At 39.0% G+C, this 25,474-nt stretch overlaps 2 protein-coding genes across 2 annotated transcripts; one reads left to right on the top strand and one right to left on the bottom strand.

Annotated features, from left to right (window-relative positions):
- The first annotated feature begins 9,999 nt into the window (after window positions 1-9,999).
- LOC137722640 (light-harvesting complex-like protein 3 isotype 2, chloroplastic) lies at window positions 10,000-12,025 on the top strand. The gene is made up of 3 exons (XM_068461687.1): window positions 10,000-10,503; window positions 11,397-11,534; window positions 11,632-12,025. The coding sequence occupies exons 1-3, from the start codon at window positions 10,122-10,124 to the stop codon at window positions 11,883-11,885; spliced, it is 774 nt and encodes a 257-aa protein (XP_068317788.1). The 5' UTR covers window positions 10,000-10,121; the 3' UTR covers window positions 11,886-12,025.
- Window positions 12,026-21,405: 9,380 nt separating this feature from the next.
- Window positions 21,406-25,474, bottom strand: LOC137723127 (glutamate dehydrogenase 2-like). Its single transcript, XM_068462296.1, has 9 exons — window positions 25,202-25,474; window positions 24,980-25,093; window positions 22,982-23,203; window positions 22,792-22,866; window positions 22,565-22,681; window positions 22,218-22,468; window positions 22,008-22,083; window positions 21,833-21,919; window positions 21,406-21,748 (listed from the first exon to the last, which is right to left on the bottom strand). The coding sequence occupies exons 1-9, from the start codon at window positions 25,307-25,309 to the stop codon at window positions 21,563-21,565; spliced, it is 1,236 nt and encodes a 411-aa protein (XP_068318397.1). The 5' UTR covers window positions 25,310-25,474; the 3' UTR covers window positions 21,406-21,562.

Raw genomic sequence — 25,474 nt, 5'->3', positions numbered from 1 at the left:
CCCTAAAAGTCAACCGAGACGCCTAGGTGGTCAACTACGTTAAAACTTTGGAATTTCACTAAATGGATATCAAAAGCGGACTCAAGACGTCGAAATTAGTATAAGAGGGTTTCCGAGACATTTCTGACAAGCCAACATAAGGAATATCCCAAGAATATTCCAAAGAATAATCTAAGAATATTTCAGAGAATATTCTTAGACTATTCGGAGCCCAACTAGGTAAATGGGCCAACTAGACCATGGGTTAAAGGGTCATGGGTCAATGGCCCAAAAGTTTGCAACAAAGATTTTGGGTCGGGTTTTGGGCTTAAGTAATCGCACCATTGGATTCCTCGACCATGGCCAGAGTTGGTCGAAAAAGGGCTCGAAAGTTGCCAAAAAATCTGGAAAGTCTTCCCCGCAACGGTTCCTTGTAGGAAGTTTGCGAACTCTGGCGAAAAACATGGCGGGGTTCCCCGTTACGTTTCTGTGCAATATGCATGAAGTCCAGAGAGTGAAGAATCCAAATGAGAGAATGGAATGAGTTATTTTGTGGTTGAAACTCATTCAAACGACGATGGTGGTGGCTCGGTGTTTGCCACTGCACCATCTCAGTGCATCCCAAAGAGACAGGAGAGTAAGAGAGTTTGACGGGGATGAGAGAAAGACTGAGGGAAGAGGGAAGAGAAAGAAAACCCAAGTAGTGGTTTGGTGGAGCTCGCCAAAAAAGATGGCGAGTTGATGGACCCTGGTGTCACCATTGTTGTTGTAGGGTGAGACACGGGAAAGAGGTGAGGGAGAAGTGAGAGTAACAGAGAGAGAGAAGATAGAGAGAAGAAAAAGAGCTTCTAAGAGTGGTGGAAAAGATGAAACGTGGCAAGAAGATAGTGGAGAGTTTGTGTGGTTGTGGGCCCCACAGGCCGGAAAAATTATAAATATTTAAAATATCCACTGAGAAAATATTAAAATAATAAATACCCAATATTCAAATTTCATGGAACACCCTTAAATTTCGTAGTTATGTAAAATCTTTATCGTAGCTCCAAATTCGATTATGTGCCTACACGTTTGTATCGTTGAGTAATTCGAGGTTACGGTAAAATAATAGCTCATATGTGTTCCGAAATGACGGTCAACAAAGGTCAACAATCTCGCCTCTAGGGGCATTTTCGTCCATTCACTCCTTTAAAATTAATAAAATCGTAAAATTAGGGATGGGTTGTCACATGTCGGAAATTGGGCTGACAAAATTTTAGGTCAAAATCTCAAATTTTAGCCCAAAAGCCAAAATTCAATCCCGATCCGTCCTGAAATATTGAAAACATTTCGGGAATTCCAAAATTCGGCAATATCGAAATTTCGGTTCAGAATCGGTATTCGGATTCCTATTTTGAAAAGTGTTAGTTCGAGCTTCGAGATCCCACTTTTGGTTTAGGATCCCATACTGAACCAACCCTAATAGAATCTTGTGATCCGATGAATAAGTTTTCATTTGATGTTGAATTGTGTCCATTAGATTAAGATTATTTTTTGTTTGGTTACTCTTCATCACAACTAAAATAAATTTTATGTACATAGTGAATTCTTTTTTCTTTTATACAAGAGATATTGTGTCCATAGGCAATTTTGTAATCTAGCTTTAGACGAGTTAAATTTTTTTTATAGGTGACTTGGCCGTTGTGTGGTCTATTTGGTAGTTCACTAGAGTGTTGAAGGTGAGTTGGTTGAGTTTGTTGGATCTACTATTAAATGGTGATTTTGGGATCATAAGATGATTCAGAGCTAAGATGTCTTTCCATGCAAAGTCCAGATAGAAGCATAATATATTCTTTCATATTAATGTGTAGCACTGTATGCAAGTGATTTTTATAGTTTCTTTTAGTTTCTTACTACTTTTGGGATTATTATTTTGCAGTTTTGGATTTTTATTTGCAAGAACCCCATCGTTGGAATTATGTTATTTTTTTTTTTTTTTGATAAACTGAAGTATTATAACCCGGGGAGCCAAGAAAGCCAAAGAAACGGCAAACAGAGCAAAAGATATATGAGGTCAGGGCATACATAGACGCCGCCAAACATGGCACAAATGTTGACCATACCCCATGATGCCAAAAAACTACGGAGGACATGGTAACCCGTCCTTGTTCAAAATTCTTACAAATAAAGATGGGGGTTTTTCAACCCAGACAGAGTAACACATCTCCGTAGACTAGAACAACGCCATGAAGTCCGCCACTTCATTCCCTGATCTTGGGACCCAAGACCAGGTACATGTGGGTAATGAATTACTAACATCCATTGCCCGAGACAATATGGGGTACACCTCCCAGTGTGCATTGTCCATACTATCCAATAAACAAGAAATTATATGTTTGCAGTCATATTCCACAACAACCTGGGATAAATTTTCTTGTTGGGCAAGCAAGCATCCCTCCAGAATCGCAATTGCCTCGGCTGCATGAGCACTTCATGCAACTATCTCCTTTCTTCAAACCGCTAGGCACCTACCCAAATAATCCCTCATCACCACCCCCAATAGCACCACGAAAATTACCTGCCTTCCAGCTAGCATCTACGTTAATTTTTATCATATGTGGGGGTGAAGGGGTCCACGAGCACCGATGCACCTGAGGACGAGAGCTAGGGACCGGAGGGATATTGACCAAAGCTTTGTTCTTCAAGAATAACTCCACATCACAAACTATGGCATTAATTGTCCAGATAGAGGACAGAGGTTTTCGGTTGAAAATTGTCTTGCACTGATTTTTCCAGATATTCCAACATGTAAATGCCACAACTGTAAGGAGAAACTTCTTGTCATCCAAGTTGCCAGAGCACTCCTTAGAAACCATGAGGATCCAGGCATTAAGAGTTGCCATTGCCATCCGATCCACCCTGTAGTTTAGCGATCTTCCAAACCAAACCCGAATAGTTCATGGGCAAAGAAGAAGAACATGCTCAACTAATTCCTCTTGTTCGTTGCATAAATAATAGATGAGGGAGGGGGAACATCTTCTCTTGAATAGATTCAATTGCGTCGCCAATAGACCCTTCAACCCTATCCACAAGAAATTTCTAATTTTAGGGCGAGCGTTAATGCCCCATATGCACTTCCACACCGAGGGTCAGTTGCTCTAGAGGAATAGGACCTCCGAGATCTACGTTGTTGGGCTCTAACATGTAACCACCAGTACCCGAACTTAACGGAGTCCACACCTCATTTATCAATCGACCAAATCAACCTATTCATGTGCCTGGGATTTCCCACCTAAGTCAAGGAGATGGTCGTACACTCCACCTTCGAGATAATGCCGCCAATGGAATCCCATTTCCAGCCATAGGAATCTGGCTGAATAATGGAGGAAACCCGTTGATTTGCATCCACAGAAACTTCCGGAATAGGAGTAGGATGACCAATAGGGATACTCGGGATCCATCTATCAATGCAGAGTCATGTTTGATCCTTACTCATAATCTGCCAGTGGGCTACTTTCAATAGCAAATCTTTGCCCTCCAATAAACTGGACCAAGCCTACGAGGCTTTACCACATTTTTTTTGCTTCTAAAAACAATACATTAGGGAAGTAGCGGTCTTTTAAAACCCTGGCCCAAAGAGAGTTGGGGTCGTGGATTAGTCTCCAGCATTGTTTCGCAAGGAGGGCGATGTCAAATTCTGAAAACCCAATCCCCCTCAACTTTAGCAGATCCCAACATATCCCAACTGACCCAGTGAATGCATCATTCCTTTTCTTTGTGGCCCCACCAGAACCTGGCAATAGCTGCATCAATATCTATGCACAAATTTTTTGAAAGTTTGAACACATTCATAGGGTAAGTCAGCACAGCTTGTGTGACCGCCTGAATCAAGGTATCCTTTCCAGATTGTGATAAAAATTATTGCTTCCACCTGACAATTTTTGTCATAATTTGATCCTTTACATATGCAAGAGCATTCCTTTTTTATCTTCCTCATATAGTCGGGATGCCAAGATAACTCTCGGGATCCTCCACCTTCAACATATGAAGGATGTCACAAAGCTCCTCATAGATCATCGGTGGAGTATTTGTATTGAAGTAGACATTGGACTTTTGAAGGCTCACTTCTTGCCCTGAAGCATGGCAATAGGCATTTAGAAGCTTAACAATATTGGTGTAGTTTGTCTTTGTAGCCTTTAAAAATATTGGAGTATCATCATAAAAAAGAAGGTGGGATAAACATGGTCCATTTCCACTAACATGTATTCCCTCAATAAAGCCCATTTCCGAAGCATTCTGAATGAGCAGCAATAAGACCTCGCTAACAATAAAAAATAGATAGGGTAACAATGGGTCTCCCTACCTGAGTCCTCTAGTCGGCTTGAACTTCTTCCTAGGCCTCCCATTAATTAGCACAGCAAAGTTAATAGTTGTAACACAATTCATCATTACCTGGATCCATATCCCATTGAAACCCATCTTCCCCATAACAACTTGGAGGAAATCCCACTCTACTCGGCCATAGATTTTGTTCATGTCAAGTTTGACACTTAACTTGAATCTCGTCTTGGTTTTTCTCAATTTCAAGAAATGGAAGGCTTCATGAGCTATAATGATGTTATCCTAAATTTTTCTTCCTTCCACAAATGCATTTTGGCTTGGAGAAATAATAGTTGGAAGGAATTACTTCAACCGGTTTGCCAAAATCTTCAAAAGGACCTTGTATGAGTAATTACAAAGGCTTATGAGAGTGAAATTGATTGACTGATTCGGGATAAGGAGTTTTCAATATTAATACAATGTGAGTCGAATTAAGATCTCTTGTTCTGTTTCACCAAGAATAAGCCCAGCTGCTAGACCCCGAACTTCTGGCAAAATGATCTCCTAGAAAGATTGGAAAAAAAAAAACCCGAAACCTATCAGGTCCAAGCTCCTTCAGGCTTTCCATCTGAAAAACGGCATTCTTTATCTCCTCATCATCATTTGGCATTGTCAGATTTTCGTTCATTTCCGTCGTAACAACTGGTTTCACACAGTCTAGGAGGGACCCCCAATCACGGTGACCGTTAGTAGTGAATAAGTTCCTGAAATGATCATCCACCGTACATCTGATACCCCGTTCATCCTTCATCCACTGACCATTGGCATTCCTAATTTTTGCAATCATATTTTGTCTCCTTCTTTGAACAGTAAATTGATGAAAAAAGGAAGTATTAGTCACCAGCTTGCAACCACCTGATTTGAGATCTTTGTTGCCAATACAGTTCCTCTTGCACCTCCAGCCTGTTAACATGCGCCAATGTATCCTTTATTTGCTCCATATTTTCCTCCTAATCCATTTGGAGATCCCCAAGTTTTGTTGTGAGATTCGCAATTTCCAGCTTTCTAGCCTTAAACTTGTCTTTACTCCACTCCACCAGATTTTTTTACAAGTTTCTAGTTTTCTTCTCCATTTGTATCCCCAACACCCATCAACTGGAGACTCCCAACTTATTTCCACCACTTCCTGCAGCCCTCCTCTTTAACCCAGAAAGCTTTAAAGGGAAATGGGGGTTTCCCACGTGGCCTGGCATGATTAGTTGAAACAATCAGGGGGCAATGACCAGACCCCCGGACTGTCTCATGGATGAAATTCGTGTGAGGCCAGAGCTCCTGCCAATGGCCATGAACCAAACCTTTATCCAATGTTTCTTAAACCAATTGGTTATTCTGAATGCCCCTCCACGTGAATCTCAAATTGCTAAATCCTAAATCAATTAGAACCAAATTTGACATGAAGTCCTGCAGATATTGAGGCCTCAAGTGTGATCCTTCACATCCTCCCAATTTCTCAAAATCCCAGAGGTATTAATTTAAGTCTCCCCCACAAAACCAAGGTTGGTCTGAATGTTGTAACACAACCGTAGCCCACTTCCAAAAGTCCTCATTCTTAGCCCTATAAGGGTTCCCATACATCCACGAAGCCTGAATCCAATCACAAACCCCTATACTTCTTATCTCTGTGTGGATCAAATTTTTTGAAGAGAGTTTCACATTCACCTCCACAGGATCATTCTAACCAAAGGCTTAGTCCCCCTGCAGCACCATTAGGCGGAACATCAAAGCCCTTATTAAAGCCCATTCGCCGTCTGACTCCTTCTATTCTATGGTTTTTCATTTTTATTTTTGATAGAAAAACCATAAAGGGTTTATGTTTCCTTATGGGCCCATGTAGAGCTCGAACCATCGTGTCCGACCCTAGACCACAACAATTCTACATGAGCTATATCATGGCAATTGTGCAGCTATCATAGGCCAGCCGCCACCATCTTGGGGTGCTTACCCTTTCCTCCTAGTTATAATAGGGTCAGACTCCTCTTTTTCATTTCCTTCGGCTGATGTCCACACTTCCTCCTGTCGAACAAGTACCTCCTAGAGGTCTTTTTCATCAAATGGCTTACAGTGCGCACCCATTCCGCTAGTCTAATTTCCTGCACTGCTTTTACGTTTTCTCCTGCAACCCTTGGAAATCCTTGCCACTCCTTATGTTGTTTTTTTGTTAGTGATTGACATGCATTAGTGATCATGGCTTCACCCATTCTCTTCAATCCCAACCCCTCGTAGAGTTTCTCGATTTGTTTTTTACCTACAGTGTCCTAGGTGCTTTGTGCCTCAATGGTAAAGGTTGAGCTCTGCTGGGGCAATGGATCACTTTAATTTCTTCCAATCATAAGTGTGTTTTGCCGTCCTGCCTGGGTGCCCCTAAATTTCCTGTTATGTCGTATTGGCATGCCTTATGTTTCACCTCCCAACTCTTGGATTACAACCCCATTAGATTGGGCCACATTATCCATTCTGAATATGTGCCATACAGGCCTTTACCTCGACCCACTTCCTTCAATTATTTGTTTAAGCCCATGTGGGGTTGTTTCCCCAACGGGCATGTGGTAGGCTCCACTCTTAGATGTAGACCTGCTATTTTCATCTATGGAAGTATGAAGAGCATACCTCGTGCTTTGAACTTGCCCATGCATCTGGTGAGGATCGTTGGACCCACTAGGCACTAGGGTACTTTGCCTAGGCATTTCCTCACGTGTGTGATTTCCTATCTCCTGAGCACTGGTTCTTTGCGTGGGTTTAAACATTCCTAGATGTCGACGTTCGATGGGCTATGTCCTTCTCGGTTATGGTTCCTCTTGTTCCTCCATGATCATTTTTGCTTTAGTCCATTCCCTATACACCAAACCACATCCCTCGCCTTACTCAGAGAAGCATTCCCTGTCCGAGTGACCAATTCTCCCACGTTTATAGCAGAAGTTTTGTAGGCGTTCATAGCTAAATTATATTCATGTGTCTCTATCTCCATCCCTAAGGAGCCAACACCCAGCCACCAACAGGTTTTTAGTATATTTTGACTCGCAAGAATCCTCTTGCTTTAGCCAGATCCTTCATTACAATGAAATCTCCCACCTCCCCAGCAAGTCTCATGGCGTTCTCCTCCATACTTAAGAACAAAGGTACCTCTTTCATTTGTACCCAAAATGGGACCATCTATGCTGGAACTTCCTACAGCCAAATCATTAGGCCATCTCTTAATCGAGAAGTTTTGTTTCATCATAGCCCATGGAACCTGGTTAAAAATCCGAGAGGTTGTCTCTTCATCCTTGACGATGATGATGAATGTGTTATCCTTCACCCAGTTAATCGTGACCTCTCCTAAATATTTCCGCACACTTCAGAGTAAACCTGTAAACGGGTCGGGTTTACTGGGTTTGGGTCGGGTTGAACCCGACCCGTTAATTTAACGGGTCACCCAAACCCAACCTGTTAAGCTAACGAATCACTCGTTTCAACCCGTTTCACCCGTTAACCCTTTTTTTTAATTTTTTTTATTTTTATTTTTTATTTTTTAACATTTCATCCAAATCAATTACAGCCCCATTTGTCAATATCCTCGAAGATTTCCTTGAGCTTGAAGCGCTCATTGGTCTGTGCATTTAACATGACCGCGGCGGAGACGATGGCGAGCAAACCCGGCATTTTGTTTTGCTTCGGCAGGATTAAGGGCTTTGAGAGCCTCAAGGTGGAGAGTAATGAGCATCTTAACTCTTAAGCCTGTGAATTGTTAAGCTAGAGACGCCATGGTTGTCTCTCTCTCTCTCTCTCTCTCTCTCTGTTCTTTTGTGTTGCTTTGCTTGCAGTGTGGCTTTTGAGGAAGTTGAAAGCATAATTTGCACAGAGAAAGCATAATTTGCACAACAAAAGTAAAAAATGAAAAAAAAGGCGGAAGGGAATCAGAGCTTACCAGAGAGAGTGGTGGAGTTCAGTAAAAAAATTTAGGGAATAAGATGAGGGAGATAACCAGAGTTAGAAGGAAAGGAGCACACCTATCTCTTAGAGAGCAACGGAGTACGCAAGAGAGAATGGAGAGGGACTGAGGGCTTTCTATTAGGACCATTGAAATTACACATAACGGGTGAAACGGATGGTTAACGGGTTTCACGGGTTCACCCAAAATTAAACGTTATTTAACGGATGATTAGCGAGTTGATCCATTAATCACTCGACCCGTTTATCACTCACCCGGAAACTAATTTTAACTGGTCGAGTTGGGTCGGGTTGAAAATGCCAGGTCTACTTCAGAGATATTTCTTACTCCCCATTTGTTGAGCTTTTGGTCCACCAGTACCGCACCAACCATCTTCACTCCTTGTTCCATGGTTGATAACTCAAGAGATCCTTCCAACTGTGCCACTAATTCATCCATCGCCGTTTGTGCCATCACTGTAGATTCTCTTCTGATTTTTGCTTCCTACCAACCCAGATCTTCCAAAAGAATTAACTTTTTGTACCCCCAACAACCCAGCTGCAAAGTCTAGATTTTTACTAGATGGTTAAAATTCTTGAATCCTAGACACAAGCATAGCCAAAGAACAGATCTGAAGGCCATGAACACCAGTAATTTTGGAATATTGGCCCGCTTGTCTTGGGTTCCTTTGTTGTAACCAGATCTGGAATTAAATGCTTCTTTTCCGGTAGTTAGCTATCTTGTCGAAGGGGTTGTGTTCCCTGGTAGTTTTAACTGTCTTTCCCCCAACAAATTCGCCATTAAAGCACTCTTATCCAGACAATAACTCAGTTCGTAGTGGTTGAGGTATGTCCTAGGTAATCAATTTTCAAATTGGGATGGTGAGTAGGAGCATTCAATGCTCAGATTGGAAATTGATTAGGAAAGTATAAAGATGGGGTAGCTTTCTGGTAGAGAGAAAGCTCTCACAGCGGAGAGAATTGATCAACTGGGGTTTTGAATACATGTTCTTTTTGTATTGAAATCTTATATTTGCCCTTCTCATAAATGAAATATGTCGATCTCTTGGTTAAAAAACAAAAACAATGACGACAATCAAGCAAATTCATTTGAAAAGTAAAAAATTTGACCTACCAAATGGAGATATTATAAGATTGAAAGCGATTTTCTTGTTTGTATATATCATATAAATTCATTTGCAAAATAACAAGAGGAGCTTGGCTCCTTGAGGTTGAGTAGTAGTTGCTCCTCTTCAATTTATTTATTTAGTGTTTGATTTGATTCACAAAATTTTGTATTTATAATCGTAATCATTTATATTATAAATCATTTAAAAAAATCATCTTTACAAAAAATAATTAAAATCATAGTCGTTTAGTCAACCAACAATAACAAATAGGTAAACAATTTATAATTGTTTTACCGAATTCGTCCATTTGTTTTTGTATAGTTTGATAGTTAAATGATCTTATATATGTATACATTTTTTTTTTTTTTTGTAAAAATAATTTTAATAAAATAATTTATAACATTAACGGTCCAACTATAAAGTTAAAGTTTCATAAATCGGTCACGAAATAGAATAAGAAAGAATTCATTCTCAACCACGAGCCAAGTTAATTTCATTAAACAATCCAACAAGGTGAAGGCTCCGATCTCGTGGCATCCACAATTTACAACACTTTTCCACTTGTATTAAAATAATAATAATAATAAATAAATAAATAAAAACTGCCAAAAATACAAAACCTGCCCATTTGTATTTTGGGCAATTCTAAGGCTGAGGAGCGAGTGAGGATAGCCCAAAAAGAAAAGCCACCATGTTCTGAGTGGCAGCAACCAAATCCCCCTCTCCTTTTGCCGCAAATCAATCAGAACAATGTCCATTTCCATGACCTTGTTTTCTCCCACAACCCATCTCCCAACCTTCTCTCCTTCCTCCTCATCACACTTCAAACCCCTCCTGACCCACAAGCCTTATCTCTCTCTCAGACCCAAGAACCTCCACAGAGCCTCAGCTGAGAATGGAGCTGGAAGCTCAGCTGCCACTACCGTGGAGCCCAAAGCAGAGCCCGATGTCCCGGAACCCGGCGCCAAGGCGGTTCTTGAGAGCTCTGCTGGGGCTAACGGGTCAGCTGGACCAGCTGAGGAGGTGACGGTGGGGAATTTGTTTGCAGATGGGAGATGGGTCAATGGGACTTGGGATTTGAAGCAGTTTGAGAAAAGTGGCAAAACTGACTGGGATGCTGTTATTGATGCTGGTATGGCTTCTGGGTTTCTTTCCTTTTGTTCTGTAATTGTCTAATTCTTTAATTGTTCCTTGTTTAGCTCTCGCAACTGTTTGATTGAGGGGGAAGCATGATTATGCTGGATTTAGAATGTTTGTGTAGACCGGGGGGAATATCTGCTGAATTTGCAAGACACAAGTGGTTTAATCTGATTTCTGAACTTGCACGTTAATTTTAGAGCTAATAAACTCATGAGTTTTCCTCCCCAAATGTAACTTAGATGAAGAAATTTCTATTAAGTTGCCAAGAAACTGAATTGGCTTTGTCTTAGTGCTTCGTCGAAATTTGTCTCAGACTGTTCTATTTACCTTGATCCTCAAACTTGTGCTGCTTCATTTTCTTATGTTGGTTTTGGTGTTCATAGATGGTTGTGTGCTCACTGTGCACTCATTCCCTTGTTTCTCAACCAATACATTTTTTCGGGCTTCATTTGGGCATCGGAAACTGTAAAGAAAAGAAATCGTTCACTTCAGAAGTTGGGTGTTATTTCTTCAGGATTTACGCATTCCTCGTTCTAAAGAGTTCTTAGATCCTAAGCATGACCCAAATTTCTATATTAGCTTTATATTATTTGAGAATAAGATCTTCTATCCAAGTCTTTTGTTGATTCTTTTTGCAGTAGAGCATCAATTTCCGCCCCAAATAGAATAGGATTGAATGTACATCTTTAGATGCCTTTGCACCCTTGTATTTACCTAAACAATTTTGTGAATTTCCGAGGTTTCAGTTTACAAAGAAGAAAAACAGCCGAGATGAATCTGTGATTCGTTTGAAGTATTCCTTTGACAAATAACCTGTTATCTGAACTTGTTATCTTTCCTGATAATTCAGAAAATACATGTTTTCTAATGCATCACCATTTTCAGAGGCCAGGAGGAGAAAATGGCTCCAGGACAACCCGGAATCATCCAGTAATGAGAACCCTGTGTTTTTTGACACCTCCATTGTACCTTGGTGGGCATGGATAAAGAGATACCATTTACCTGAAGCTGAACTACTTAACGGTCTGTTCGGATCCACTTATTTTAACTGAAGTGTAATGAAGGAAGAGGACATACTCTGAACTAACATACTTTCTGTAATTTTATGAGTTTCCTGCAGGACGTGCCGCTATGATAGGTTTTTTCATGGCGTATTTTGTTGATAGCTTGACCGGCGTTGGCCTAGTTGACCAAATGGGCAATTTCTTATGCAAAACATTGTTGTTTGTAGCTGTTGGGGGAGTGCTTCTGATCCGCAAGAACGAGGATGTTGAAAACCTAAAGAAACTACTCGAAGAGACGACGTTTTATGATAAGCAATGGCAAGCAACCTGGCAGGACGAGACCCCGGCTAGCAGTAGCAAGAATAAGTAGTTGAATTGTTGATGTTGAGTTTGGACTTTTGAATTTAGGTTGTTTTCTTCTTTGTTCCTTCGGGATTCTATGTAATATCTATGTGCTAGTGGATAATGAAGATTCTGTATTCAACCACTGTATTTTGGTCCCGTTTGTTAGTACCTGTGTGTTTACATTGACAAGTGAACGTTGAAATTTACGGTAAATCTGATTTCCTTGTTAAATAGAGTGGCGTTCCACGAGGGGACAATGAGATTGTATTGTTCGGAATGAACCCTTATCACGACATTGAGTCACCGTGATAAGCTTGCAATACCATTACCGTGATGTTTTAGTTGTATGTAAAATTCTCTCGACAGTAACCAAAGATGATAATGATCAATTACGAAAACACACCAAGATTCGTGTGATTCAGTTCAGCAAATTTCTGCCTTTGTCGGCAAAGAGTTTTCGGGTCTCAATACAAGATGGGTATTACGATTCTCCGAGACCCTTTTAGTTAAGGAACAAATGCCTTTCTGCCTGCCCTTTATATAGGCACAAAAGATGGCTAAAAGTACCCTCCCAATTAAAGCATCCATCAACCATGTTCCTACTAGTCTAGCAAGCGCCCAAGCCAGAGTCCAATCCAAGTTCAGTGCAGATGGCATTAGGCATTGGTGCAGGAATGTAATGCCCTGATAAGGAAATAGTCTTTGTCAATTCCAAAAAAGAAGTGTCTTTTGTCAACTAGAGTGGGTTTATAATCACCACGGTGTGTCCTAATTGTTGGTGAGGAATTTTAGGCTTGTATTCTACATGATACGTTATGAGTTAGATTGTTGGCTTTGGTGAATCACAAGATGGTGGCCAAAGAAGGCTGAAATGCCTTTGTAAGTCTTCCTGACCTCCAAAAAAGCGGATTACTGTGGCAAAGCCACCTGTTGGTCCCTTTTTTTTATTTTAATAAACAACTTGAGTGAGTTTGATATGTTTTACTTTCTAACGTGGCTCAATAAAAAATGTCATGTATTTTTTATTTTTATAAGCCGAAGAAAAATTAAATACCATGTTTATCGTTAATTAGTTAAATCAATAAAATATGTTCAAGTATCATTTAGCCACATCACAAAGTATCACTACTTAAGTATTATCCTAAATTACATTAGGTTAGAGAATCTCTAATCATACTTTCTATCAAGTTAAATTTTAACTAAAAAGTTATTTTATGAGCTCTCTTAGAAACTTTTCATGCTAATCACATATTCTAATTCGTGGAGTCGTAATGAGTGTGAACTAATAGTAGTAGACATTTTATTTTAAATTATTATCAATGCAATAGTAATTACTGGTAGGAGATTATTTCTCTCTCTCTTTATATTTAGGAGCTCTTAGAGGTGGTGTTATCTCTGAGCATAATAGAAAGTGTGATTGGGGTCTGAAGATGAATTTTTTCGACTTCTCCCTATACTTTAGCTAATCTCATTTACACAGCACATAAAAGAAGATGTTCACATATTAGTAGTGAAAGTGTGAGAGTAGTCTAAATAAGGAATTTGTGATATCGAAGCCATATAATTTAGATGCTCCTCGTCTAGGAGTCCCATTCATGATGATATATCTTTGATTGTATGTCCACACCACGTTTTCTTAACTCCCCAAGTATTAATAATATCATCTAAGTTTGTCTACAATTAGCTATGCCTTTTCTTAATCCAAAATAGATCTCAACGTATCTGGATTTTTTTGGATTATGAAATGTGTCACTGCGGTATTCTTTTAGATTATGAAGTGTGTTAATTCAGAGATCTTTTGATATACATGATTGAATTTGAATGGAATAAATAATTCTCAAATTAAAGAGGATTGAAATTAATAAGTACCGTCTTGCGTTGGTACACCAGCGTTCTTTAATTTGCTTCTTTTATTTAGAATAATTTTTTTAGTATTTCTTCAATTTGATTCAATTTTGAAAACAGAACCATGTTTTTAGAAGCGGGATTGATGTGGCCTACAAAACAGAAGCTAAATGAAGACCGAACTAAGTTGCTGGGAAGCTGCAACAACAAAGTCGTGAGCCCAAAATGCTAAGTTTATGCACATATTTTTGGTGTTGGTTATTCAACCCATTTTGTTGTCTCTACATGGCCTAAATAATCAAGGGCCTAAGGTGGGTCCCAAAAATTGTGATCAAAGGTCCAAGCACATTAAACGTTCATTGCTCTGTACTGTCTTGTTACTTCATGCGAATCTCGATTATATTATATAAGATTATTGTTATATGTCATGTCATGACATGTGACGTATGTGCTTTGTCTATAATAATACCTTAATTCTACAATAGCTTATCCACCCAAAACATATATATTCTCTTTTTCTATACTGAGACATACGTTTCCCCTGAACCTATTCATGTTGCAACCCGATCCACCTTTTTAGCCATTGAAAATAAGTTATTTTCAGCTCCTCGTATTATCCATAGGACATAAGGAGGTTCCAATCTGTTTATTTACTTGCTAGAAACAAGTAATTTTTGCACACCTTTTTATCCGGCAAAAATAAAAGAGTCTTTACCCTCTATAAAAATAGAGTAAAAATCAATGGAGAGGGGGAGGGTTTCCTTCAGTTGCAAGCATAGAGAAGTACATCTTCTCCTAGCTGCATGAAATCTCTTTTTAACGGCTGCTGCAATCCTTCGTGCAGTAGCTACAAGGCCAACCCCAAGCTTCTCACTCTCTTGCCTTCGAGTCTTTTCCTACCAAAACTATTGTAAAAATACCAAACACCCAAGCCTTAGCCACAAGCCTACCATATTCGTACACATGAAACCCAACCACTACGGCCAAACTCATCCACTACCAAATCACTTAGAATCCCTTATGCCAAACTTAAGCCTAGTTAACACCAACATTTTTAATAAAAATTTCAATGTGAAAGAACATTTTAAATGTAGTTTCAAACAAGCTTTTTCCACCAAATGACTCGAGAAATAGGTCACAATTGATTACCAAATTAAAAAGAATCCCACAGAGAAAACAAACCATTTCATATTTAATTTGTCCAAAAACTAAGTTCCCATACATGACTACTTAGTAGTATGGTTTAGTGGCACACCTCATTATTTGTAAATCAGATATCTTAAATTTGATTCTCATAGATGCGATTTTGGCATTATCAACCAGCATGGTTTGCTGGTGGTGCTTAATTAACAATTCGAAACCTTGCTGCTGCTGCATAGATTAGCGACCAATGCCATGCCCTGCAACCTTATCTTCTCCGTAAAATTGATCGCAAAATTCAAGACCTATCTCCCAAACAACAGCACAATATTCTTAAAGAGTGATGTATCATATATACATCCTTCAATTAATTAATAATTCTCAAAATAAACATGCATAACTCAAAATTATAATTCCTCTGATTGTTAGACTCTATTAAGAATTTGGTTTGGACTAATTTGTCACCCATTTTCTGCTCGATTCTTGTAAAACAATAAGAACTCTTATACTGCCAAAATTCTTAAAATATATAGAATATCTCGAAAATAAACTTTATTAAATACACAAGCCATAATTACATCATGTTCCAATACAATCAAATAGAAAGCATTTCGTGCCCTCGTAGGCAACATGTGATCCCAGATATCAAAATCTTAAATAGTTAGTAAGCGATATACTTATGATTGCATCCGCTAGAAAATGACTCATGTAAATATGCTTTCAAGAAATAGCAGTGAAAGACTCCGCCAGCACATTAATATATATTAGAAGAATTAATCTGATATTAATTGGCTAGTTTCATTTTGTCAGGAAACCCTAATATTTTGTGAAATTAAGGTACAAAAGGATGCCGGTTTTGCCAAATTGTATAGGACAAAGGTTTACCCTAACCAACATGAACGGTTTTACCAAATTGTATAGGACAAAGGTTTACCCTAACCAACATGAATTCGTACTAGTTGCGGTTTAGTATCCTTCAAGGATATTAATTAATCCAACATTTATAAATAGATTTAGTCTTCCATCCACAAACCCCCGACCCAAATACAGAAAGAAGATCAATCGTAGCCGAAACGTCATGGCACACCTTCACTTACCTGACCTCGTTACGCAAAAAATCATCCAAGTTCTTCCCACCAAAGCTGCCGTCCGTATGAGTTTTCTTTCCAAGCAATGAGAAGGTGTGTGGTGTTCGAACTCCGTCTTAGATTTCGACGAGGAAAGCGTTGGTTTTTGTCGAGACAAGCACGGTGATAAACACAGAAAGTTCATCAACAACATCTTGATAAGGTATTTGAGATTTTGTGAGAATGATAAGCAAAAGAAGCTCACGTTACTTAAACTGAGGCTTCATATGACGGGCTACTTGTTTAGAGAGGACACTAACATCGTTGATAAGTTATTAACTTGTTCGTTAGATAGAAACGTCAAAGAGTTAGATATAAGCCTTCGAAGGGATTGGCATGTCAACGAAAACTACTACGGCTTATCTCGAACCACCTTTCTCGTTGCAAAATCTTTAACTACTCTCCGTCTGGCGTATGTGAAGATAAAGGACATACGCAGTGCCAACGATGGACGTCATATAGATCGTATAAGCCAGCTTCTTCCCTCCTTGAAAACAATGTCCCTCAAAAGAGTTCGGTTTGATGAGCGTGCCCTCAGTTCCTTAATTTGGGAGTGCCCTTGTATTGAATATTTGTCATTAACTTCATGTTCTTATGAAGACAATCAAGAAGACGAACTCTCCATGTTTTATATTTCAAGTTACACTCTCAAATTCTTGGAAGTTAAGTATTGCAAGGCTCAAGATATTCAAGTTGACGAGACAATAAATCTTGAATCTTTTACATTTGTTTCATCAAAGTTTCTTCACGTTGAGTGGATAATGTTGCGCGATTCTCATAACTTGAAACATATCAACATTCATGCTCATCACCTGAAAAACTTACGCTTACTTGCATCTCATCGTAGTTTGGAGGCCACGATCAATACTCCGAATCTAAATTCTATATATTTCCTTTGTGGTTACTTAACGTCCAAGATTTCTTTGAAAGCTCCAAATTTAGGGGAGGCCGCCATCTTACTGTTGGACTTCTGGGACATACAATTTCCGACTGCCTTCAACGGGCCATGGAAACATTTACCTGTACTGGCAGATTTTCTTACAGAATTTGGTTGCTCCAAGAGTCTAGACCTCATTGTCGCTGATTCGAAGAATGTCATCTTTCCAACAGAATTCAGAAACACCTGCTCTTCAGCAATATTGCCTGGTCTCAACATCAGTCTTGTGCTCAAGATGTCCAATTATCTTGAAACGGATTCAGATATTGGTGAACTGGAGGACTCTTTGACTTGGATAGCACCTTCTGCAAGGGATATTTCTGTTGAAAAAGTCATTGGAACGCTACTTTTTGAACTTTGAATAGACGGAAATTAAATGAGTTGTCCAAGCCAGCCCCAGACTTGTCTTGATTATTCCAAATTTAACGCTGTGCAGCTTCACCAATTGCACATTTATATATCATATATGCATCTTAACCACTTCGTTAATTAATTGCCTTCGTTTCATGAAAGATATGGGATTTGCAGTTATAAAAGCTATTCAATCTTTTGTATGTGATAATGTGGAAGAAATTATAAATTATATTTTTTTGTAAATAAAAAGAAAGTTGACATGAAAGTATGTTATTAGTAAAATGCTCAGGTGTTTAAAGTCAAGGGGCTTTGACAAAAAAATTAAAAATAAAAAAATAAAAAAACTGAAAACAAGTGTTGTCGTCAAATATTAGGGATTGGATCCTAATTTTTTTCTTTTAATATTGTGGACTGTGTAAATGTTATCGTTAAATATTAGGAATATGCGGATGGAGATTCATAAGCCAAATAAAAAAAATACAATCAAATTAATGTGAACAAGTGTTACTGGACCCACATTAGTGTCTTATTTTCCCACCCACATGATAATCACACCCATCATAAAATGTTATTTTCCCACCCATTATTATTCCCAAACAACCCTAATATATTTTGGGTCAACTTGGTCTTGTCCTTGATGATACCCGTCAGTTGATGGATAATATTCCTCAGGGGAAGGTTTCATTTTGCAATCGGGAGGCCAATAATGTTGCACATCGCTTGGCAAGGTATAGCTTGACCGTAATCAATTGTTTGATGTAGCTTGAGGAAACACCAAATTTGATTTTTGATTCTCCATTTGAGGATAGTAATTTCATTTTGTAATCTGGTGCGGAACGCTCTTTTTCCCTTAGACCGGGTTAAATTCATGTCAAGGTTTTTATCGAGGCCCTTAACATGCACCCCAGTCTTAGCATTGTACATATCCTCTCATTATTGATGAATATTGTACTCTTCTTAAATAATTAACTCTAATATCTCTTTAAATAAATAAAAATTGAAAGAAAAAAAAAATGCAAGACTTCGACATTCATCATTTCTTTCAAACCACGCATGTCCTTAAACTGATGACATCCCTTTCATAATATCTCTTCCTACTAACCCCAAATCTGCCACCCCGATTTTTTCTAGATCCCCACCCTCTATTTTCACCGAATTCCATATCTATAGCCCAAATTAGAGACTTCAGATTCCAAACCACTCTTCTTCCTCCTTTTCTGTGAAAATCGCAGACCTCACCCGAAGTCGCTTTCTCCTCTGTCTAGCAAACACTTGTTCCTTTTTCAAACCTTTTTGTCGATTTTAGCCCAAATCTTTCCCAGCCTCTTTTCGCCGCACATATCAAACCCTACCCACCATTATTATTAAGAACATTTTTATTAAAAATAGTAGATGGGGAACTAAGATAACGGATGGTAATATTACCCCTCAGAAAGTAGAAAGGCTTATTTACACTTCGTCCGTGCATTGATTTGACCGCAAGCCTTTGATTCAGTGAAGCCGAAAATATCCATTTCGCCCTCCAATTTGCAATCCTTTTACGAAGCATACCCTCGCTTTCAAGTTTCATCCGTTAAGAAAGAAACCATTCACCGTTTCTACACGAATTTCCCGTTTCAGTTGGGTGCTTTGAAGAAAGAAACTGTTCACACTACAACACTACGAGGTATATATATAGTTCTTGAAATTTCAAATGTGCTTGCTTATTGGGCAGGCGTTACTTTGGTTCTTTGAATTTCCTTTTTTGATCGAATGTTTCTTTCTCCATCATTATCTAATATTGGACTGCTTTCCAGGTTTTCTTGGGTTTTTCAAAGGGAAAATAGCAAAACCCCTCCAAAAACTTGAAAACAGCAATAAAAATCGAGGGCTTGAAGCAGAAACAACAAAAGAATCGAGGGCAATAAGTAGGATTTAAAAGCCCCCTTTTTTATGATGAAAATTGGATTCTTGGGTTGATAAAACGTTGATATATCTTTTGCTTTGTTGATTTTAGAAGTATGGAGGTTCTCCAAGCTTAGATATTTGGTTCGAAATGTTTGCAATTTTTGAATGGTCAATGAGTAGTTTCGATGGCATCTGGGTTTGGGTTTTTGAGTGCTTTAAACAACGTCTTGTTGTACAAGTAATCTTGTGCATTGTGAGATTTGTAGCTTTTATTGTTTGACCTCAGCGAATGCGTGCATTTTTAATGATTGCTCTTGCTTTGGGCTTTGGAGAATTTCATTCCATTGGGTTGGGAGTTGGAATGGGGATCATAGAGGCGGTTTAACATTTGGAATCATCGAAAATAACTGATTCGCTTAATACTTGTCATTTTGAGGAAATTGCCCATGGAGTGCTCTGTCCAGACCAAGTTGCCCAAGTTCAACAGGGAGATAATCTCTGCTGTTCGTGATTTTCCCCCGGGGAGTGGACATTTTGCTCAGTTAAACTATTTGAGGCCTTCTCTGGTTACTTCTGTGAGTGTACCAACAGAAAGTTTGGCTAGTGGGGATAAAAATGGTGATGGGCATGCAGTTGAAAAAATGATGCCCTCAAGTGGTCAAGTGGATAAAACTGACTTGTCCAATAACAAGGATGTGGGTACTGCGGGGACAATTGAATCAGTAACAGCCGTAGAACATGAAGTACCTGAATTCTCGAAGAATCCACATCAGTTAAACAACCTGAGACCTGTTGAAGAGGCAGCTTCTGTTGGTAATGCTGAGCATTTGATTACCCGGGATAATAATGGTGATGGAAAAGGGGTTGAAAATCTGACTGTTTTGACTGATCATGTGGATGAGACTGGCTTGACGAACAGTAAGGCTGTTGGTACCATGGAGATAAATGAATCTGTGACTGCCTTAAAGCATGAAATACCCGATTTCCCAAAGAATCTGCATGAGCTAAACGATTTGAGACCTGCCAATGAGGCAGCTTCTGTTGGTACTGCTGAGAAGGTGGATCAGACTGTCCTGATGACTGGTATGGCTTCTGGTACTGTGGAGACTGATGATTTTTTAACTACTATGCCGAATGAAATACGTAGTTTGTTGAAGAGCCCAGGTCAGCTTGGTGTGGCTACTCCAAAGGAAGATACAGAGACTGTTCTGTCCAATAGAAATCTTTGTTCGCCGCCTGATGGGTCCATTTCTGTTTCTAATGGAAATGATCTTGAGATAACCGCAGCCAATGAATTTTCTCGAAAAGTAGTATCAGCTATTCGCAACTTCCCTCATCTCTGTGGACCAAAAGCTGCTCTGAAGGTGAGGAATTTTGGTCAAGAAAGTTCATGACTTCCATCATCATCGAACTCAGTGAAGACTAATGTGAAACCAACAGGAGAGAAATGCTTAGATAAATCTTATTCTCGTAAGCAATTGCATGAAGAAGATTTTGAAAGCTTAGAACTTCTGTCACACAGGACGATTGTGCTGGGATTGATGGCTGGTCCTAATTGTCCATGGAGGAACTGAAAAAGGGTCTCCAAGCAGCAAGAACATGATGTGAAGCAAACATGAGAGGAATGCATGGATAAATCACTTTCTCATAAACAATTGCATGAAGATTTTGAAAGTTCAGAAGTTCCGTCGAATAGGAGAAATGTGCTAGGATTGATGGCTGTTTCAAATTGTCCATGGAGGAAGGGAAAAGGGGTCTCCAAGCAGCAAGCATATACCAGATGGTCGTATGAGTGACAAAAGCGAACGAAACTTGATTTTAGATGTCACCTAGAAAGATCTAACTGCATTCAGTACAGATAAGGTGGATAAATTTCAGAATCATTCATCAACAAATCGCAGTTCAAGTTTGTTTTGTGTTCTTGTTTCGGCTTAGAAGTTTAACCCTCATATTTTGGAAAGATTTTTCAGTGTGGCCGTTACACGGATGGTACACCACGTGTCATTATATAAATGGTGGGATATATGTGTTAAAAAGTTAATAACTTAAAAAATAAAATTTTCCACCACTTACATAAAAACATGTGATGTACCATTCGTGTTCCTGTCACAACTAAAAATTTCTCCATATTTTGGCAGCTGCCCTGTTTCCCAGAAAACTTGGAACAAGGATTTATTCGTGAATGACGATTAATTTTGAAGAGTAATCGTTTCTTTTTTATTCGACAGTGAATTAAAAGCACAAAAGAATACTAATGTAAATGAACTAAAGTACCTTTATTTCTTTCTTAGGTTGGTTTCTCCTGTTTGCTCAAGTATCCGGTTTTTCGATTCCCATTACATTGCATGACTGATGTCAAGAAGAAGCATTTGATGGGCACAAAAGGAGAAAATTAAAATGAAAAGACTTCATTCATGCTTCCCAACCCCTCAAGAGTGTAGCACGTGCGACTCGGTTCACCCCGAGAGTGAAAGCTCCCATTCGCAAGCTGCAGTCATGAGTTTGACACAATGCCTTGATGTCAAGGAAGGCCTTGTGCATGTACTTTTTAAGCTCACAGTTAACCTTGTCTTCTTCCCACATAAATCCTTGAATATTCTGCAGACAATAGACAGGAGGATTTCAAGCCATATTGATTTAGATAATAGGCATTTACAACACACCGCAATAGCTTCTTTTTACCTGAACCCATTCGAAGTAGCTCACCGTCACACCACCAGCATTTGCATATATGTCAGGGAGAATAACAACTCCCTTCTTGGACAAAATCTGCAGCAGAGGGGTTTTATACCTAAGTAGGAGATTTCAGCAACCAGTATGCTTATTTAAGTTGAGAAAATGCAGTTGTCCTTGTTACCTCGTCTGCCTCGGGGTCAGTCGGATGATTTGCAGCTTCTATTATGAATTTTGCCTTCACATCAGCTGCATTTTCCCTTAAATATAAATTTGAATACATCAACATCAAACAGTAGGAAAGAAAGGGAAAACATATAAACAATTTTGACACAAAATTTCCGAGAAAGTCCGGTTATGATGTTCGTAATGAATAAAGAAGCAGGGTACATACTTGTTAATAACTCCTCCTAAGGCACATGGAATCAAAACATCACATTCATGAACAAGCAAATCATTTGGGTCCATAGCATCTCCACCTTGGAATTCCTTCAAACTTCTATTGCTATCTTTGTGCTTGAGAAGATCTGGGATATTGATTCCAGCAGGGTTTTTAATTGCACCTGTGATGTCACTAACAGCAATGACATGACCCCCTCTATCATGGATCAACTTGGCTGCCCATGAGCCCACATTTCCAAAACCCTAAAATGTATCAACAAAGTTAGAAGCCGAACACATATTCATGTCATCGCGCATATGGCCTTGGAAAATAAAATTTTATCATTATTTAGGACATACCTGTATAACAAACTTCATACCAGAAATTGACTTTCCGTATTCACCAAGTAAAGACTCGGTTGCAAAAACCACCCCAAGTCCAGTCGCAGACTCCCTTCCAAGTGAACCCCCAAGATCCTGAATTGGAAACACAACGAATATAAGAAATAAAATTCTTTAGAATCATGATGATTTGATTCTATCCAGTGACCATAATTATAAACCGTCTGTGGATGTGCGGTACTTACAATCGGTTTTCCTGTCACAACTGCAGGTGAATGCCCATGAAACTTTGAGTACTCGTCAAGAATCCAAGCCATTGTCTGTACAATTTAAAGAACTAAGCATGTGTAGTTTACACCAAAGACAACAATATATTTATTATTTTCGACCAACAAAGACCGTACTCTCAATTTACTGTGAAAGGAAACAGGATACCTGGGAATTAGTTCCCATGTCAGGGGCAGGAACATCCCTGTGAATTCCAATGAGATCATGGATCTTCTGAGTAAAAACACGAGTTAAACGTTCTAACTCACTGACGCTCAAGTCCCTCGGGTTGCAGCCAATCCCACCCTTAGCTCCACCATAAGGAATGTTTACTACAGCTGTCTTCCATGTCATTAGCTGGGCTAGAGCATTCACTTCATCTGGGTCAACCTTGCACCATTGAATATTTGCTACTTCAGTATTCGATGCATATTAAGATGGCTTAAATGCATAAATTACGAGAGGATTCACAGGTTAGACCGTAAGAGTAGTCTATACGTGAAACCCAGTTAAGATTTATGTGAGGGAATTCTCATAAAACGTAATGCACGAGACAATCCTTATATATTCGAGAAACCTCTCGTATTATTTAAAGAGAGAGGATCATCGCTGGATCCTCTTTGTGAGGATCCCAGGGATCCTCCAATCACATCCGTTCATCATATATCATGCGGCCAGTTTTCGTCAGGTACTGTTTATATTCAATTTTAAATAAAAAAATTTACAATGATTTCTAACCGCACAATGTAAGATGAACGGATGTGATTTGAGGATCCGGTGAGGATCCTCTCACTTAATTAAAAACACAAGAATAAAGGAAACATGTAGCAAGGCATAGAACTGCTGCAGGACAAATGTAGTTCATTGAACGGTAATCTGTATGCATGAAGAATTAACTCTGCAGAAAAATCAATGGTAAATAATTCCACTGTGTTTTAAGGTCAGTTGAATACTTTTCTGAAAATAAAACAGTTATGGTGCTCTACATTTGTGGGTTTGTGGTCATACATAGAAAACCATTAAACATATATTATGTTTTGAATTCTTATCGCAGTTACTGCTAACAGCAGCACCTTCTTTGTATGGTGCCCAAGTAGAAGTTTATTAACATTGATAGAAGTAGTACTTGTTAAGGACATTTTTACATCTAATTACTCCATTGACTCGCTAGCAATATTGAACATGTTACAAGTACTACGAACAACATGGGTTGCTATAACAAGTGGAACTCACCATGGAGCACAGTCTAGGTAATATATCCCGCACTTGCTATCTCAATCCAGTTTCCCCTTCCAATTGTTGCATAGTCCTAAAAGGTTCTATAAATTTATGGTATGGGCCAACTCAAAGGGAAACAGATAATCTACGGTTACACAATACAACAATAAATGTGCTGAAAAGGAAAATACATAACAGAAGAAACTTTACTTATCAACAAGACGACAACCAAAGACATCCAATGATCTCACAATCATGCGCAGATCACAATCGATGTTTGGGCTTTACATTATACATACAATCAATGCCGTTTCATAAGGCGTTTATAACCAGTCAATTATTGGACATAAAAACAATGCTACGTAACACAATTGTCATTTCTCAAGCAGCTTAAAGACATTTTCCTGAAATAGAAACCAATAGTAGTTTGGAGAACACACTATTCACTCGTTAGAAAAAGATCAATTTTGGCAAAAACCAATCAAACACAGACAGAAGTAGCATTACCCATGTATCTCCCCTTCACAGGTTTTCTAAATAATGAAGAAGGAATCTGATCTCATTTCTAAGAAAACCCTCTTTGTTAAATCAAATGTCTTGAAGCACACAGATATAATACTCATCATAAACAGAAACACGGGTTTGACAGACGAACTGTGAAATTGAGGCAAACTATGACAGTGGAACCGCGAATCCAATTTAAATTTTCCCCAATGATTGAGAGCATGTAGCCATCAAAGTTGAGCGAATTATAAATATAACCAAAAGATCAAAACCAGATGAATGAATATAATCTACAATAAAAACCATAAATTGGAATCCTAACATCAACAGATTAATTCCAACTTTTCGATTAGGCCAGAAACCAAAACCCCAAATCAACAAACTTGGAGGAATACGCATGGAAAATAACAACGTTGACATAAAATGAAAGAAGGAAATATAAACCTCAGGATGGTAACGGATTCCCCCTTTCATTGGGCCACGGGCATTGTCATGCTGGATTCTGAATCCAACATAGGATACCAGAGTGCCATCATCTTTCGGAATAGTACACTCAACCTGCAAATCAAACACCATAAAAACCCAAAAAATTATGAACAAAATAAGGGGAAAAAGAAAAAAGAAAGAAGAATTTAGGGAATGAGCAAGCAAATGGAAATTATTTACTTTGATTTCTCTGAAGGGAATCAAAAGGCTTTTCTCAAGCTTGGAATCCAGCCCAAGAATGCGAGCTGCATGTCGAAAGTTGCGGTTGGTGGCTGCAAGAGCATTCATGGCTGCCTCTCTCTGCCTCTGCTGAAATCAATGAAACAGTAAAACCCCAGAACCTAAAAGCAAGCAAGGACTGAGAACAACGGGACAAAGATGGTGAGATGGGTCAGTCAGATTCAGTCAAGAAAAAGTATCTAGAAATTTATCGGAAAAGAAATGTAGGCGAAA

This window comes from Pyrus communis, chromosome 17 (genome assembly GCF_963583255.1).
Source record: "Pyrus communis chromosome 17, drPyrComm1.1, whole genome shotgun sequence".
Taxonomy (NCBI): domain Eukaryota; kingdom Viridiplantae; phylum Streptophyta; class Magnoliopsida; order Rosales; family Rosaceae; genus Pyrus; species Pyrus communis.
Note: the sequence above shows the minus strand (reverse complement) of the source record. Positions and strands in the feature narration are given on the sequence as shown.